Raw genomic sequence first — 11,523 nt, 5'->3', positions numbered from 1 at the left:
GAGAGATAGACTCGATCTCTAAAACCCATGCCACAATTCCGTCAAATTAGGGAGATAGACTCAATCCCTATGGTTCACAAAACTATCACAATTCCCCCCCCACTATAAAGCAAAAGCTCAAACAACAACACCACAAGCAATTCAATATCACACAAGCAAGAATTGCACATCCATCATCAAGTATCAACTCAATTTCAAGAACAATGTAACATCAAAATCCATCAATTCATAATCAAGCTTCACCTCAAGCAAAAATTTACGAATCAACATCATAGCTCTTCATAATTCAACTTATAAGTGCAAAAACTTCATACCCACTACAAAAATTCACAATACACCCATGGAGAATGAAGATAAGAAGAGAAAATCATATCTTTGGTGCTTAATAGTAGAGAAATTTCAAAAATTTGCTTCTTCTCTGATTTCTTGAGCAAAATCTCCAAAATAATCGGTGAAAATCCTCTAAATCACAAGTAATGGTGATGGGTGGGGTGAATTTGGAGTGGCTGTAGTGATTGTGTGTGAATTAGCGGAGGAATTTTTGGAATGGGAGGGATTACCGGCGGTTGGAGGGGAAAAAGTGAAGAAATTGAAAATTTTCGTACCTCTTAAGACTTAGGGCTCGCGACACCCGACCCGGCCGGGTAGGGTTTTTGAACTACAAACCCACTCGGCCGGGTGTCATATTTTGAACACCTTCTGGACTCCGTCTACGCATTCCCAAGACCCGGCCGGGTGGAATTTTTGAACTATAAATCCACCCGGCCGGGTGCCATTTTTCGACCCTTTTCTGGACGTACAAGGACGTTTCCACCTACCCGGCCGGGTATAATTTATGAAGTGTAAATAACCCGGCCGGGTGGCTCTTTTTGGGCGGTTTCTTCCTTTTTGTTCTCCTCGATCCGTTTTCCTTGTAAAGTTCGAATTCCTACACAAAACTCAACACCATACCCAGCATAATACCAATTCCGGCTTCTAACCAAGAGAAATACTCTAAAGAAAATTAAGAAAAACACACCACCAAAGCAATAAAATTACCTACTAGGGGTTGCCTCCCCTATAGCGCAACTTTTTACCGTCGTATGCTCGACGCTTCCTTAAGCTCATTGGACATGTTTCAATATGAGCACGAACACCTCTTCGTTCTGCTCATAGCTATGGAATTTCTTCACATTTTGGCCATTAGCTGTGAATATCCTTCCATCATCTCCTTGAAGCTCTATGGCTCCATTTTTCATCACTGTCTTCACCTTGAACGGCCCTGACCACTTAGATTTTAACTTTCCGGGGAAAAGCTTCATTCGTGCATTAAAGAGTAGCACGGAATCGCCTGGGGCAAACTCCCTCTTCTCTATCATCTTGTCATGATAAGTCTTGAGATGCTCCTTGTAAATGGAAGAGTTCTCAAAGGCTTCATTTCTGAATTCATCAAGAAGGTTGAGATGAAGTTGTCCCTCCTTCCCCGCTTTGTAGTAGTCCGCATTGAATTGCTTCACCGCCCAATAGGATTTGTGCTCTAACTCCACCGGAAGATGGCAAGATTTGCCAAACACCAATTGATATGGTGACATGCCAATCGGCGTCTTGTACGCCGTCCTATATGCCCAAAGAGCATCATCGAGCTTCATCGACCAAACCTTCCTATTAGCATTCACTGTCTTCTCAAGTATCCCCTTAATTTCTCTATTAGCCAACTCCGTTTGGCCATTTGCTTGAGGATGATAGGGAGTGGTGATTCGGTGCTTGACACCGAATTTTTGCAACACGAGCTCGAGCCACCTATTAGGAGATGACGTTAGGCATTCTTTGTTATTCCCTTCACAAGTGTGTGAATTGTCGTAACCCTTAGTTAACCCTCCTAGCCTATAAAAAGAGTGTCGATTGTTGATTCACTGTTAAATCACTCTCAAAAGTGACAAGCCTACAAAACTTAGAAGCACGTTTCGGGCGTTGTTAATAAAAAAAAAAAATAAAAAAAAAAAAATAATAATAATAATAATAATAATAATAATAATAATAATAATAATAATGATGATGGAGGTATAAGCTAGACGAAGTCTAGAGTGCAATTTAAAAAAAAAAAAAAAAAAAAAAAGTGGAGGTATAAGCTAGACGAAGTTTAGAGGAGCTTTTGGTTGGGTCTCTAAATAAGTGGGAATCGGATGGGAGGAAGAAGTTGACAAAGTCGTGCTTATCTGAGAATTGTATTGAGAAGTGGTCTTTTGTTGGGAGATTCAATATGTGGTACCTGTGCTTCGTATTCTTTTCAACCACTTAGCCTAAAATTTCCCTACCGTCCAAAGAGCCACATTACAACCTTAATAAAGTCCTTTCTGATTTTAGATTCACTTTCACACTCTAGTAGAGGAGATGTTTGATTTTGAGCAAGCCTATGGTAAACACTTCTTGTATTTTGATTTGAGTGGTCAATATTGAGCCTCTAAACAGTTGAGAGTGAGAGAAGTAAAAAAAAAAAAAATCTTTTACACTTCATAAACCTGTGAGGGCATTGAAACCAAGTGATACACGAGACAGTAACTCAAGGTAATGTTTGATTGATCTTTGCATATTTTCATGCCGCTATCTTTTAAATTTATATCTGAAGCAAAGCCCAATTTCACCTCTTGTATGAGTTTATTGTTGTGATCTTCTTCTTCTTATTTGAGGACAAATAAGGTTTCAAGTTTGGGGGAGTTGATAAACTCATGTTTTAGTCGATTTAATTGGTATGTTGAGGTGCTTAATGTTGAGTTTCGATGCTTGAATTGTCTATTTCCAGCTAATTAAACTATCTTTTGGAGTTTCATGTGTTTGTTGAGTGTTATAGGATAAATAGATAATAAAAAAAAGACAAAAATCCGGCCAATTGAAGATAGGAGGCAGCAGGGCCTCTAAAGGGGGCACCCGGCCGGGTGAATTTACAGCACTGAAAGTTTACCCGGCCGGGTAGAGTTTGAAGCAGAAGATGCTTGAAAGGGGGCACCCGGCCGGGTTAATTTATAGTTCAAAAACTCCACCCGGCTGGGTACGTCTGTTTGACGCGTCTGAAAGCTTAAAATGCGATTTTTGAAGTGGAAAAACGAGAAGAAAAGGGCTAGGGTTGGAGGGGACGAGATTCATTTTAACATCTACCGCCTCCAACACTCACACACACCCCGAAGAACACTTTGAGAGAGAGAATTGAAGATTGAAGACTCTAGATCGGAAGATTGAAGACTTCATCCCTAGATTCATTCCACAGGAGTTCTTAGTATCCATCTCTTATGTCTTTCATTGAATTCTTTGTTTTAAACATGGTTTTTGTGAAGAAGATGAGTAGCTAAACACCTTTTTGTAGAATTCTTGGTGAAGATGCACTAGTTTCATAGTTTTTATCCAATTAATTTTGTTCTTGCCTTGCTCTTGTAGTTATTTGATTATTCTTGGGTTTATTCCTTTCAATTGTTTGATCACCACTTGATTGTGTATGATTAATTAGATTAATCGGGAGATGAAATAATTAATCTGGAAATAAGAATAATTCACGCCTTAATGCAATAAAACTCGGGAGAGTTGAGGTTTTGAGTGAGGTCTTTGACCTAATCGAGCTTTGGGAGTTAGGGGTTTTAGGATTAGAAGGGGACTTCAATCCTAGCACCTAATCTACAGGTTTCTCACCTCGGGAGGGGGTTTAATCTATAATTGTGGTCGACTTAGTAATTCTAGAGACACCAAAAGGTAAGACAATTTGATTGGATAAGAGCCTGGAATTGTGCATCGGATCCTTGAGTTCTACAATTTTCTCCATATATCTTTTCACTCTGTGTTTACTTGCTTTCATTTAATTTATTGCTTACTATATGCTTTTATTAGTGTTAGAAAACAACCAAACCTTTCCTGATTCTCTAGATATTAGTCAACATTTGTTCGTGGTAGTTAAGTTGATACGAATTTGTCTCTGTGGGATACGATACTCTTGCTTGCTAATTGCTACACTAGCCTCGTACACTTGCGGGTATCATTTGTGTTAAAATAAGTTGAGTCAGTTTGGCGATGCCAAACCTAGTTTAACGAATTCGGTTCTCAATAGGATCGCAAATCCTGTTTGGAATAGTGTGCACGAGGGTCGTGAGCCATCAAATGTTGGCCGGGAATGTGTCTGCTGAAGGTGGCCACCTTCACAGTACACGATTCTCAGATAAGGCGAGAGTTTTGAAAGAACTTAGACCGCAATCGGACTTTTAAGATTACAAAAGAATTTAGTATGCTCGGGCCTTTTAAGAAAAACCCCCGTGTAATACTGTGGATGGACGACATCTATATAATGTATGCTTTGTTTTTCGGCATGTGCCCACTGAGTACTCCTGTACTCAGCCCTGCATGTATTTATAAATGTGCTGGTTGAACGTCATGAGGATGGAGAAATGATCGAAGTCGATGCTATTAAATAAATCCAATGGATCTTTCATGATTTGTGTCTTCATACACGAAGTCGTGTAGTAAGGAATTATTCCGTTGCTCTTTTGTAAAGTGAGAAGTCTTAGAATCTCACCATCGAACTCAGATTCATTGATGTTATGCTTGTACTATTGCTAAGACCATGTAATGACATGTTTGACTTTTTTTTTTCTATGATATTTATTGACTTGGCCATCGTGCAAATTCTTAAGTTCTTCCCTTTTCTTTAATCCCTCTCATTAGTCGCGGTTTACCCGCTTTCGCTATCCTTAGCAAAGTGCGATCGTGACAAAATATCCCTAGCCTCTACTTCAGGCAAAGAACCTTTAGTGGAAGCACTGTAGGGATCAGATCACTCGTGATTCACTAATTACCAGGACCTCTTTTATTGATTGAGCTCTGAGATGGTTAATCTCAGAAGTTACAAGCCAAGTACAAGAGATGTCTCAAGATTACAAGTAATCTACAACACTGAGATATCTAACTATTACAAATCGTAACCCTAATTGGAATCCTAACTCTTTCCAGATTCTTGACCAATCTAGAATCCAAGTCCTAGCCAATTAGAACCTGCACACTAAGATAGACAAGTCAAAACACCAACACAAGACCCTTTTAGTAACCAAGATAGAATAGTAAGGATATGGCTCAGGTCACAACAGTGACTACACTAGGCCAAGGACCTCTCCACACGCTTCTACCACAAGTCACAAGATGAGAAACCTAACTGCCACCAAAACGTCTAAGTAGCTCACAACCACCAGACTTCACCAACTTCAAACCCTAGGTAAGAATCAACCAAGCACTCTGATGGAAACCGAGAAAGTCTCCAAACTCAAGATCTAAACCGATAGAACACACTAAAACAAGGATTGACCGGTGTAAACCAAAGATCTGAGGAGTTCACCGGCGAAATCGCCTGAAAACAAGAGAGAGAAAGAAAAGAGAAGGCAGAGAGAGTTCTGGAGTGAGAGAGAGAAGAGACTATACTGAATTAGGGTAAGTGAGGAGTCGGATCCTCAATTAACAAACACAACTCAAGATCAACGGCCTCAATTCATGATCTGGGTGAGAGCTCCACGTGGTAGGCATCGGTGTGGTCAAGGTAAGTAATGGGTCAAGCCAGATTGGGCTTCCCATATACAAAATTAGGCTGGAGTACTTAATCTATTGGGGCCAGCCCAAACATTAAAATACAAGAGCCCACCGAAGTAGACCACAATATTCAACAAGCACCAAAAAGAAGCTTGGGCTATCCAACTCGCAATTATTTATTTCTACACACACAACAAATATAAGGGCAATTGGAAAGAAAATAATAAAACCGGTTTAAATAAAAACCGGTTTAAAATATAAGAGTATTTTATATATACTTTATTCAAAATTAATTAAAACAGTCATAAATTGAAAAATATTAATTACACTATTATTTTTCCCAAAATTCAATTAATGCCTTTTTTTAGGCTAGATTGAAGGAATATTTTCCTTATATATTGTATTATTTTCCTCTCACTAAGTTATTGAAATGATGCAATCAATCTACATTTCCTTTTTATATACTTGGAAAGTTAAAATATATCTATCTTCTAGCTCAGTCATATTTTAATGTTTAGTGACAAATTTAGTTTAATATAGATTAGCATTAAATAAATATTAATGTGAACTACTTGGAAAGTTGAAATATATCTTTCTTCTAGCTCAGTCATATTATAATGTTTAGTGACAAATTTAGTTTAATATAGATTAGCATTAAATAAATATTAATATGAAGTTCAGGTATTATGCTTTTGTATCACAATTAGCTAGGGTAATCTGAATCCCTAAAGCTGTGGAATAATATACTCCTCATATATACACAATTTTTTCAATTTTTGAAAATGAAAGATTACATACTAATTGTAGGGTTGGCAACGTTTTTGAGGGCTAGATTTTAGGAATATATTCCAAATATATTTATTTACTTATATAACATTATTTCATCGCATTCTGGGAATGTATTTTAATACTCCTTAATTACTAATACAATTAGGCAATACAAAATATATAAATGAATTGAGATGAGTTTTCTTATGTCTAATACCAAAACTTAGGGATACAACATAATTAATTAACTATAGAGATTTCAACAAATCTCATTAACCAGCTTAGTTAAGGCAATAAACGATTTTACATACAATTTTTTTAAAAATTATACAATAAAATGTAGTGTAAAATCTCTATTCATTCTTACAATGAAAACAACCCAACAATATAAATACTCTTGCAATTTTATTCTAGGGTTAGAAGAAATGAGATACTATATGGAGCGGCTACTTCTTCCACAAATATCTCTTCCTCCTTAGTCTTAATCTTTAAGTATAATAAAACACTAACAACAAGGCCAAAATAGATTATTAGAAAGTACAAAACAAAGCAATCAAAAAGAGTAAATACATTTATGCACCAATATAACTCAAGAGAAATAATATAATAAAACTCTAAAACGAGTGCACAGTCATATTATCCATCACCAAGGATTTGAGGGAAACAAAACTAGGACTATAAATAACTAAGTTGGAATCATCATAATAGATCTGCGCGTTTGCGATCTGTCGAATAGGTTTAGTCGCGACATTCGGGTAGTAGAATATTCGAGCAGATTTATCCAATGAGAGTAAGATCCCGCCATCTTGCAATGCTTTAACGGGATAAAGCTTATCATGCGCATTTCCGAGTAGTAGAATTTCATCAATAATATCATCAATTTCATCCTCGTTAACGTGCTCACTCATATTATATTTTAATATATGACGAAGAATATCATAATCATCACGGAAATCATGATGCCCCTTTTTGAATGCGTCGAATCTCACAAGAACACTGTGAACTCTGTCTACTGGCATATTTTGATCATATCTGAATGCATGACGAACACACTGACCAATTTCGAGCATTCCCATATGTCTCTTGATAACATAATCAAGAGTCCAAGATTTGTCATCTCCATACTCTTTCATGCACCATATTTTAATCCCTTCTTCATATGGATCATCACCATATGTATCATCACTGAAGCACAAGAGACCCCCCAAATCAGATAGTGAGAAATACTGAAAATTGAGTAATTGATAATAGCCTCTTTGTCCAGGACAAGAAAAAGAGGTAAATAGCTCTGTTTCAAGATCGAGACAAGAAATCATAGCTTCGCGACTATCATGTAGTACAAGCCAGTGAAGATTCCCATTAACAAAAGCAACCTCGTACTCCACGTCATACTCAAACTGGCTCCCAATTGCGATGCTTCTCCACTGCCCCGTGCCTAGAGTGTATACTTGACACGTATTTTGAGATTGAGAAATCATAACAAGCTTGTGCTGACCACTTTTGCTTACACCAAATCCAAATGCATATTCCCAACAATCACGCTCAAGAGTAAAAGTGACATACTCACGAGTGATTGGATTGCATATGAATAGTTCAGGCGCGGAGATCAAGTTGATCATGAAGAGCAAGCCATTAACTGCGCTATGTGTAAATGAGTTAGGGATATGGGAGAGAACAAAACCATTGGGTAGCTTTTGTAGCACTTCATTATCATCAATAAACCCCAAGAGTAAGAAGTTCGGGTTTGGGAGTGTGAGGTCCTCAACGGTGGGGAGGCGGCCCGAGGACAAGGCCGCACGACGAGCATGCCACGGGCCGAATTCGGGGAACAGCAAGTTAGGGTTTGAGAATGTGAGGTCCTCAACGGTGGGGAGGCGGCCCGAGGACAAGGCCGCACGACGAGCATGCCACGGGCCGAATTCGGGGGACTGCACCAGATCGCGCCATGCCTTGCAAACGCACTTGGACCTCACGATGCTTCGAGCGGGGAGTCTTGACAGGATGTCCACCGTGATTTCTCGTGGAAGATCATTGAATCGATCTCGATTCTTGATTTTCATATTTTGGAGTAATTGATGAATGTAACGCTTCAATTTTCCTACTTCTACAAGTCTACAACTATATATAATTGTTACTTTATGAGGCGATATTAATTTGTTAAGTACGTGATTCCTATATTTATGATTATTTAAAAATATATAAGGAATAAACTTGTTTCCATGTTAAAATAATTAGTTTATACTACAATAATTTTATATTCTTTTGTTTATAAATATATTTTATTTTTTAAACTAATGTATTCATAAATATTTTGGATAGAGATAAAAATCAGTTAATAATAAAAGCGAAATCCTAAAACTATGGAATAATATACTCCGAATATATACAAGGCGATATTAATTTGTTAAGTACGTGATTCCTATATTTTATGATTATTTAAAAATATATAAGGAATAAAAATATATTATAAAATAGTCACCATAACTCAGCGTAATTGTGACCAGTGAATTTTCACTATATATATAAGATATACTGTACTCCAAAAACTTGTTTCCATGTTAAAAATATAATTAGTTTATTTTATAATAATTTTATATTTTTTTGTTTATAACTATAGTATTCATAAATATTTTGGATAGAGATAAAAATCAGTTAATAATAAAAACGAATTCCTAAAACTATGGAATAATATACTCCGAATATATATGAATAAACTAATACACGTTACAAAATTAATTAAAAGTCATAAATTGAAAAATATTAATTGCACTATAATTCTTCCCAAAATTCGAAATGAATGATTACATATAAATTGTAATGCGTTTTTTATACTAGATTGTAGGAATATTTTCCTTATATAATTATTTAATTTTATACTGTAGTATTTTCCTCTCATTAAGTTATTGATATGATGCAATCAATCTACATTTCCCTTATATGTACTTGGAAAGTTGAAATAAATCTCATCTTCTATCTCAGTCATATTTTAATGTTTAGTGACAAATTTAGCTTAATGCAAATCAGCATTAAATTAAATATTAATATGAAGCTCACGTGTCATGCTTTCTATCACAATTAGGGTTAATTGACTCCCCAAAACTGTCGAATAATATACTCCTCATATATACACAATCTTTTCTATTTTTTAAAATGAAAGATTACATACTAATTGTATGGTAGGCAGCGTTTTTGAGGGCTAGATTTTAGGAATATATTCCATATATATTTATTTACTTATATACATTATTTCATCGCATTCTTGGTATGTATTTTAATACTCCTTAATTACTAGTAATTACTAATACAATTAAATATAGAAATGAATTGAGATGAGTTTTCTTATGTCTAATACCAAAACTTAGGGATACAACATAATTAATTAACTACAGAGATTTCAACAAATCTCATTAACCACCTTAATTTAGGCAATAAACGATTTTACATACAAAATTTTAAAAAAATATACAATAAAATGTAGTGTAAAATTTCTACTAATTCTATCTTCTATAACAATTCTATGACACTAGCTGTTATCATGATTACTTTTGACTAGACGTTATCTTGAATGTAACTTTAGAATTTTCCTACTTTATTCAGGGTAGTGTATTGCTAACTCAATACTTAATTGCTAACTACAACTTAATAATAGTTATTAGATATTCAAATTAAAGGCTTAGATTATCAACCACGAAATGTTAATATGATCAACAAATGTCACGACCGCACCTTACTAAGGATAGCATTGCTCGGTGAATCGTAACTAGGAGATGGGAAAAAGAAGAGGGGATAGAAAGGGGATGAAAGAATGAACAATAAGACACTCAAATACGTTTTAATAAGATAAAGAAGGTTCACAAGGCAACGAAAGATCATGAAGATCAAAAGAGTGTTTATCACATGTCACTCGTTGCTGATCATTTATGTATACATACCTTATTTTAGTACCGATTTATACTACACACTCCATTTTCCTGCCAAAATTTGATATATGTTCACAAAATATAGTTTCACCATTCCATTTTCGCATATCCACCAAAATTAGTTACTCTCAGTTTACTTTTCAATTTTTATTTGTTTCTTCTACTTTGATATATTTTTCTATTATGTCTCTTATAATATTACCTATTTTTCTTTTTTGCAATATCTTAACGTACAATAATTTCATCTTTCACAATTAACAATCTGTTTTTTCTTATAAAAGAGATATGCATTTGTACTCCAACTATACTATTCCATGTTTCTCCTTCTCATACACACACACATATAATTTAGGTTCATATATAAAATGTTGAGTATCTCTAAACACCCATTTTTCTCTGCAATTATAATAACATCAGTACATTATTTTCAACTTTCACATTTCAAAAGTCTTTTTCTTCTTAAAAAAGAGTATGTTGTTTTGTACCCCAACTTTTTACCTTTTTTTCCAAGAAGAGGTAAAGATACCTTCTCAAAATGAAAGAAGATATAATATCTCTCCATATTAGAAATAAGCCACTCACCCCTTAAAAGGCCTCATAAGGGGGAGGGTTATCTACACTTATATAGATTAGATTGGATCATCACCAAGTCGATGTGGGACAAAATTGAGAGAATTTAACACGCCCCCTCACGTGTGGGCCGAAAAGGACATCGGTCTTCCATCACGTAGGTAGGCAATGCAAGAGATAAGAGAGAACCATCATCGATGTGGGCCGGAAAGGACATCCGTCTTCCACTCGTGAGGTAGATAAGAAATAAAGAGAAATCCATCATCGACTTGGGTCCGCTCTGATACCATATTAGAAATGAGCCACTCACCCCTTAAAAGGCCTCATAAGGAGGAGAGTTATCCACAGTTATATAGATTAGATTGGATCATCACCAAGTCGATGTGGGACAGAATTGAGAGAATTTAACACTCCAAATACTTTTTTCATTGGAGCATAAAATTTTATTAAGAAGAGGTAAATATGGTAGTTATTTCTCTTTACCTCCTTATTTACCTTTTCCCTTAAAAATGCTCTGAGTGTGTTAATCGAGATGATGTAAGATAGGCTCACGGGAGGGAGATGAATTATTGAAGATGAGGTAAGGTAGACCGTAGGCTCACGGGAGGTAGGGAGATGAATTATTGACATTGAATGCGAATCTCATCCTCAATTTTAGGAGTATCTCAATATCACACATACATAGATTTATTATACATCACTTTGATTATGATTTTACCCTTTACATCGATCT

The 11,523-nt window shown here is 35.7% G+C and overlaps 1 protein-coding gene across 1 annotated transcript; it reads right to left on the bottom strand.

The window, feature by feature from the left end:
- Positions 1 to 6,914: 6,914 nt before the first annotated feature.
- Positions 6,915 to 8,360, bottom strand: LOC125193254 (F-box/kelch-repeat protein At3g06240-like). Its single transcript, XM_048091022.1, has one exon. The coding sequence runs from the start codon at positions 8,358 to 8,360 to the stop codon at positions 6,915 to 6,917; it is 1,446 nt and encodes a 481-aa protein (XP_047946979.1).
- Positions 8,361 to 11,523: the final 3,163 nt, after the last annotated feature.

The sequence above is a fragment of the Salvia hispanica genome, chromosome 4 (assembly GCF_029641045.1).
Source record: "Salvia hispanica isolate PSC_SH4W2 chromosome 4, Shi_PSC_v1, whole genome shotgun sequence".
NCBI lineage: Eukaryota > Viridiplantae > Streptophyta > Magnoliopsida > Lamiales > Lamiaceae > Salvia > Salvia hispanica.
The sequence above is the reverse complement of the archived record's forward strand: the minus strand, read 5'-3'. Positions and strand labels throughout refer to the sequence as shown.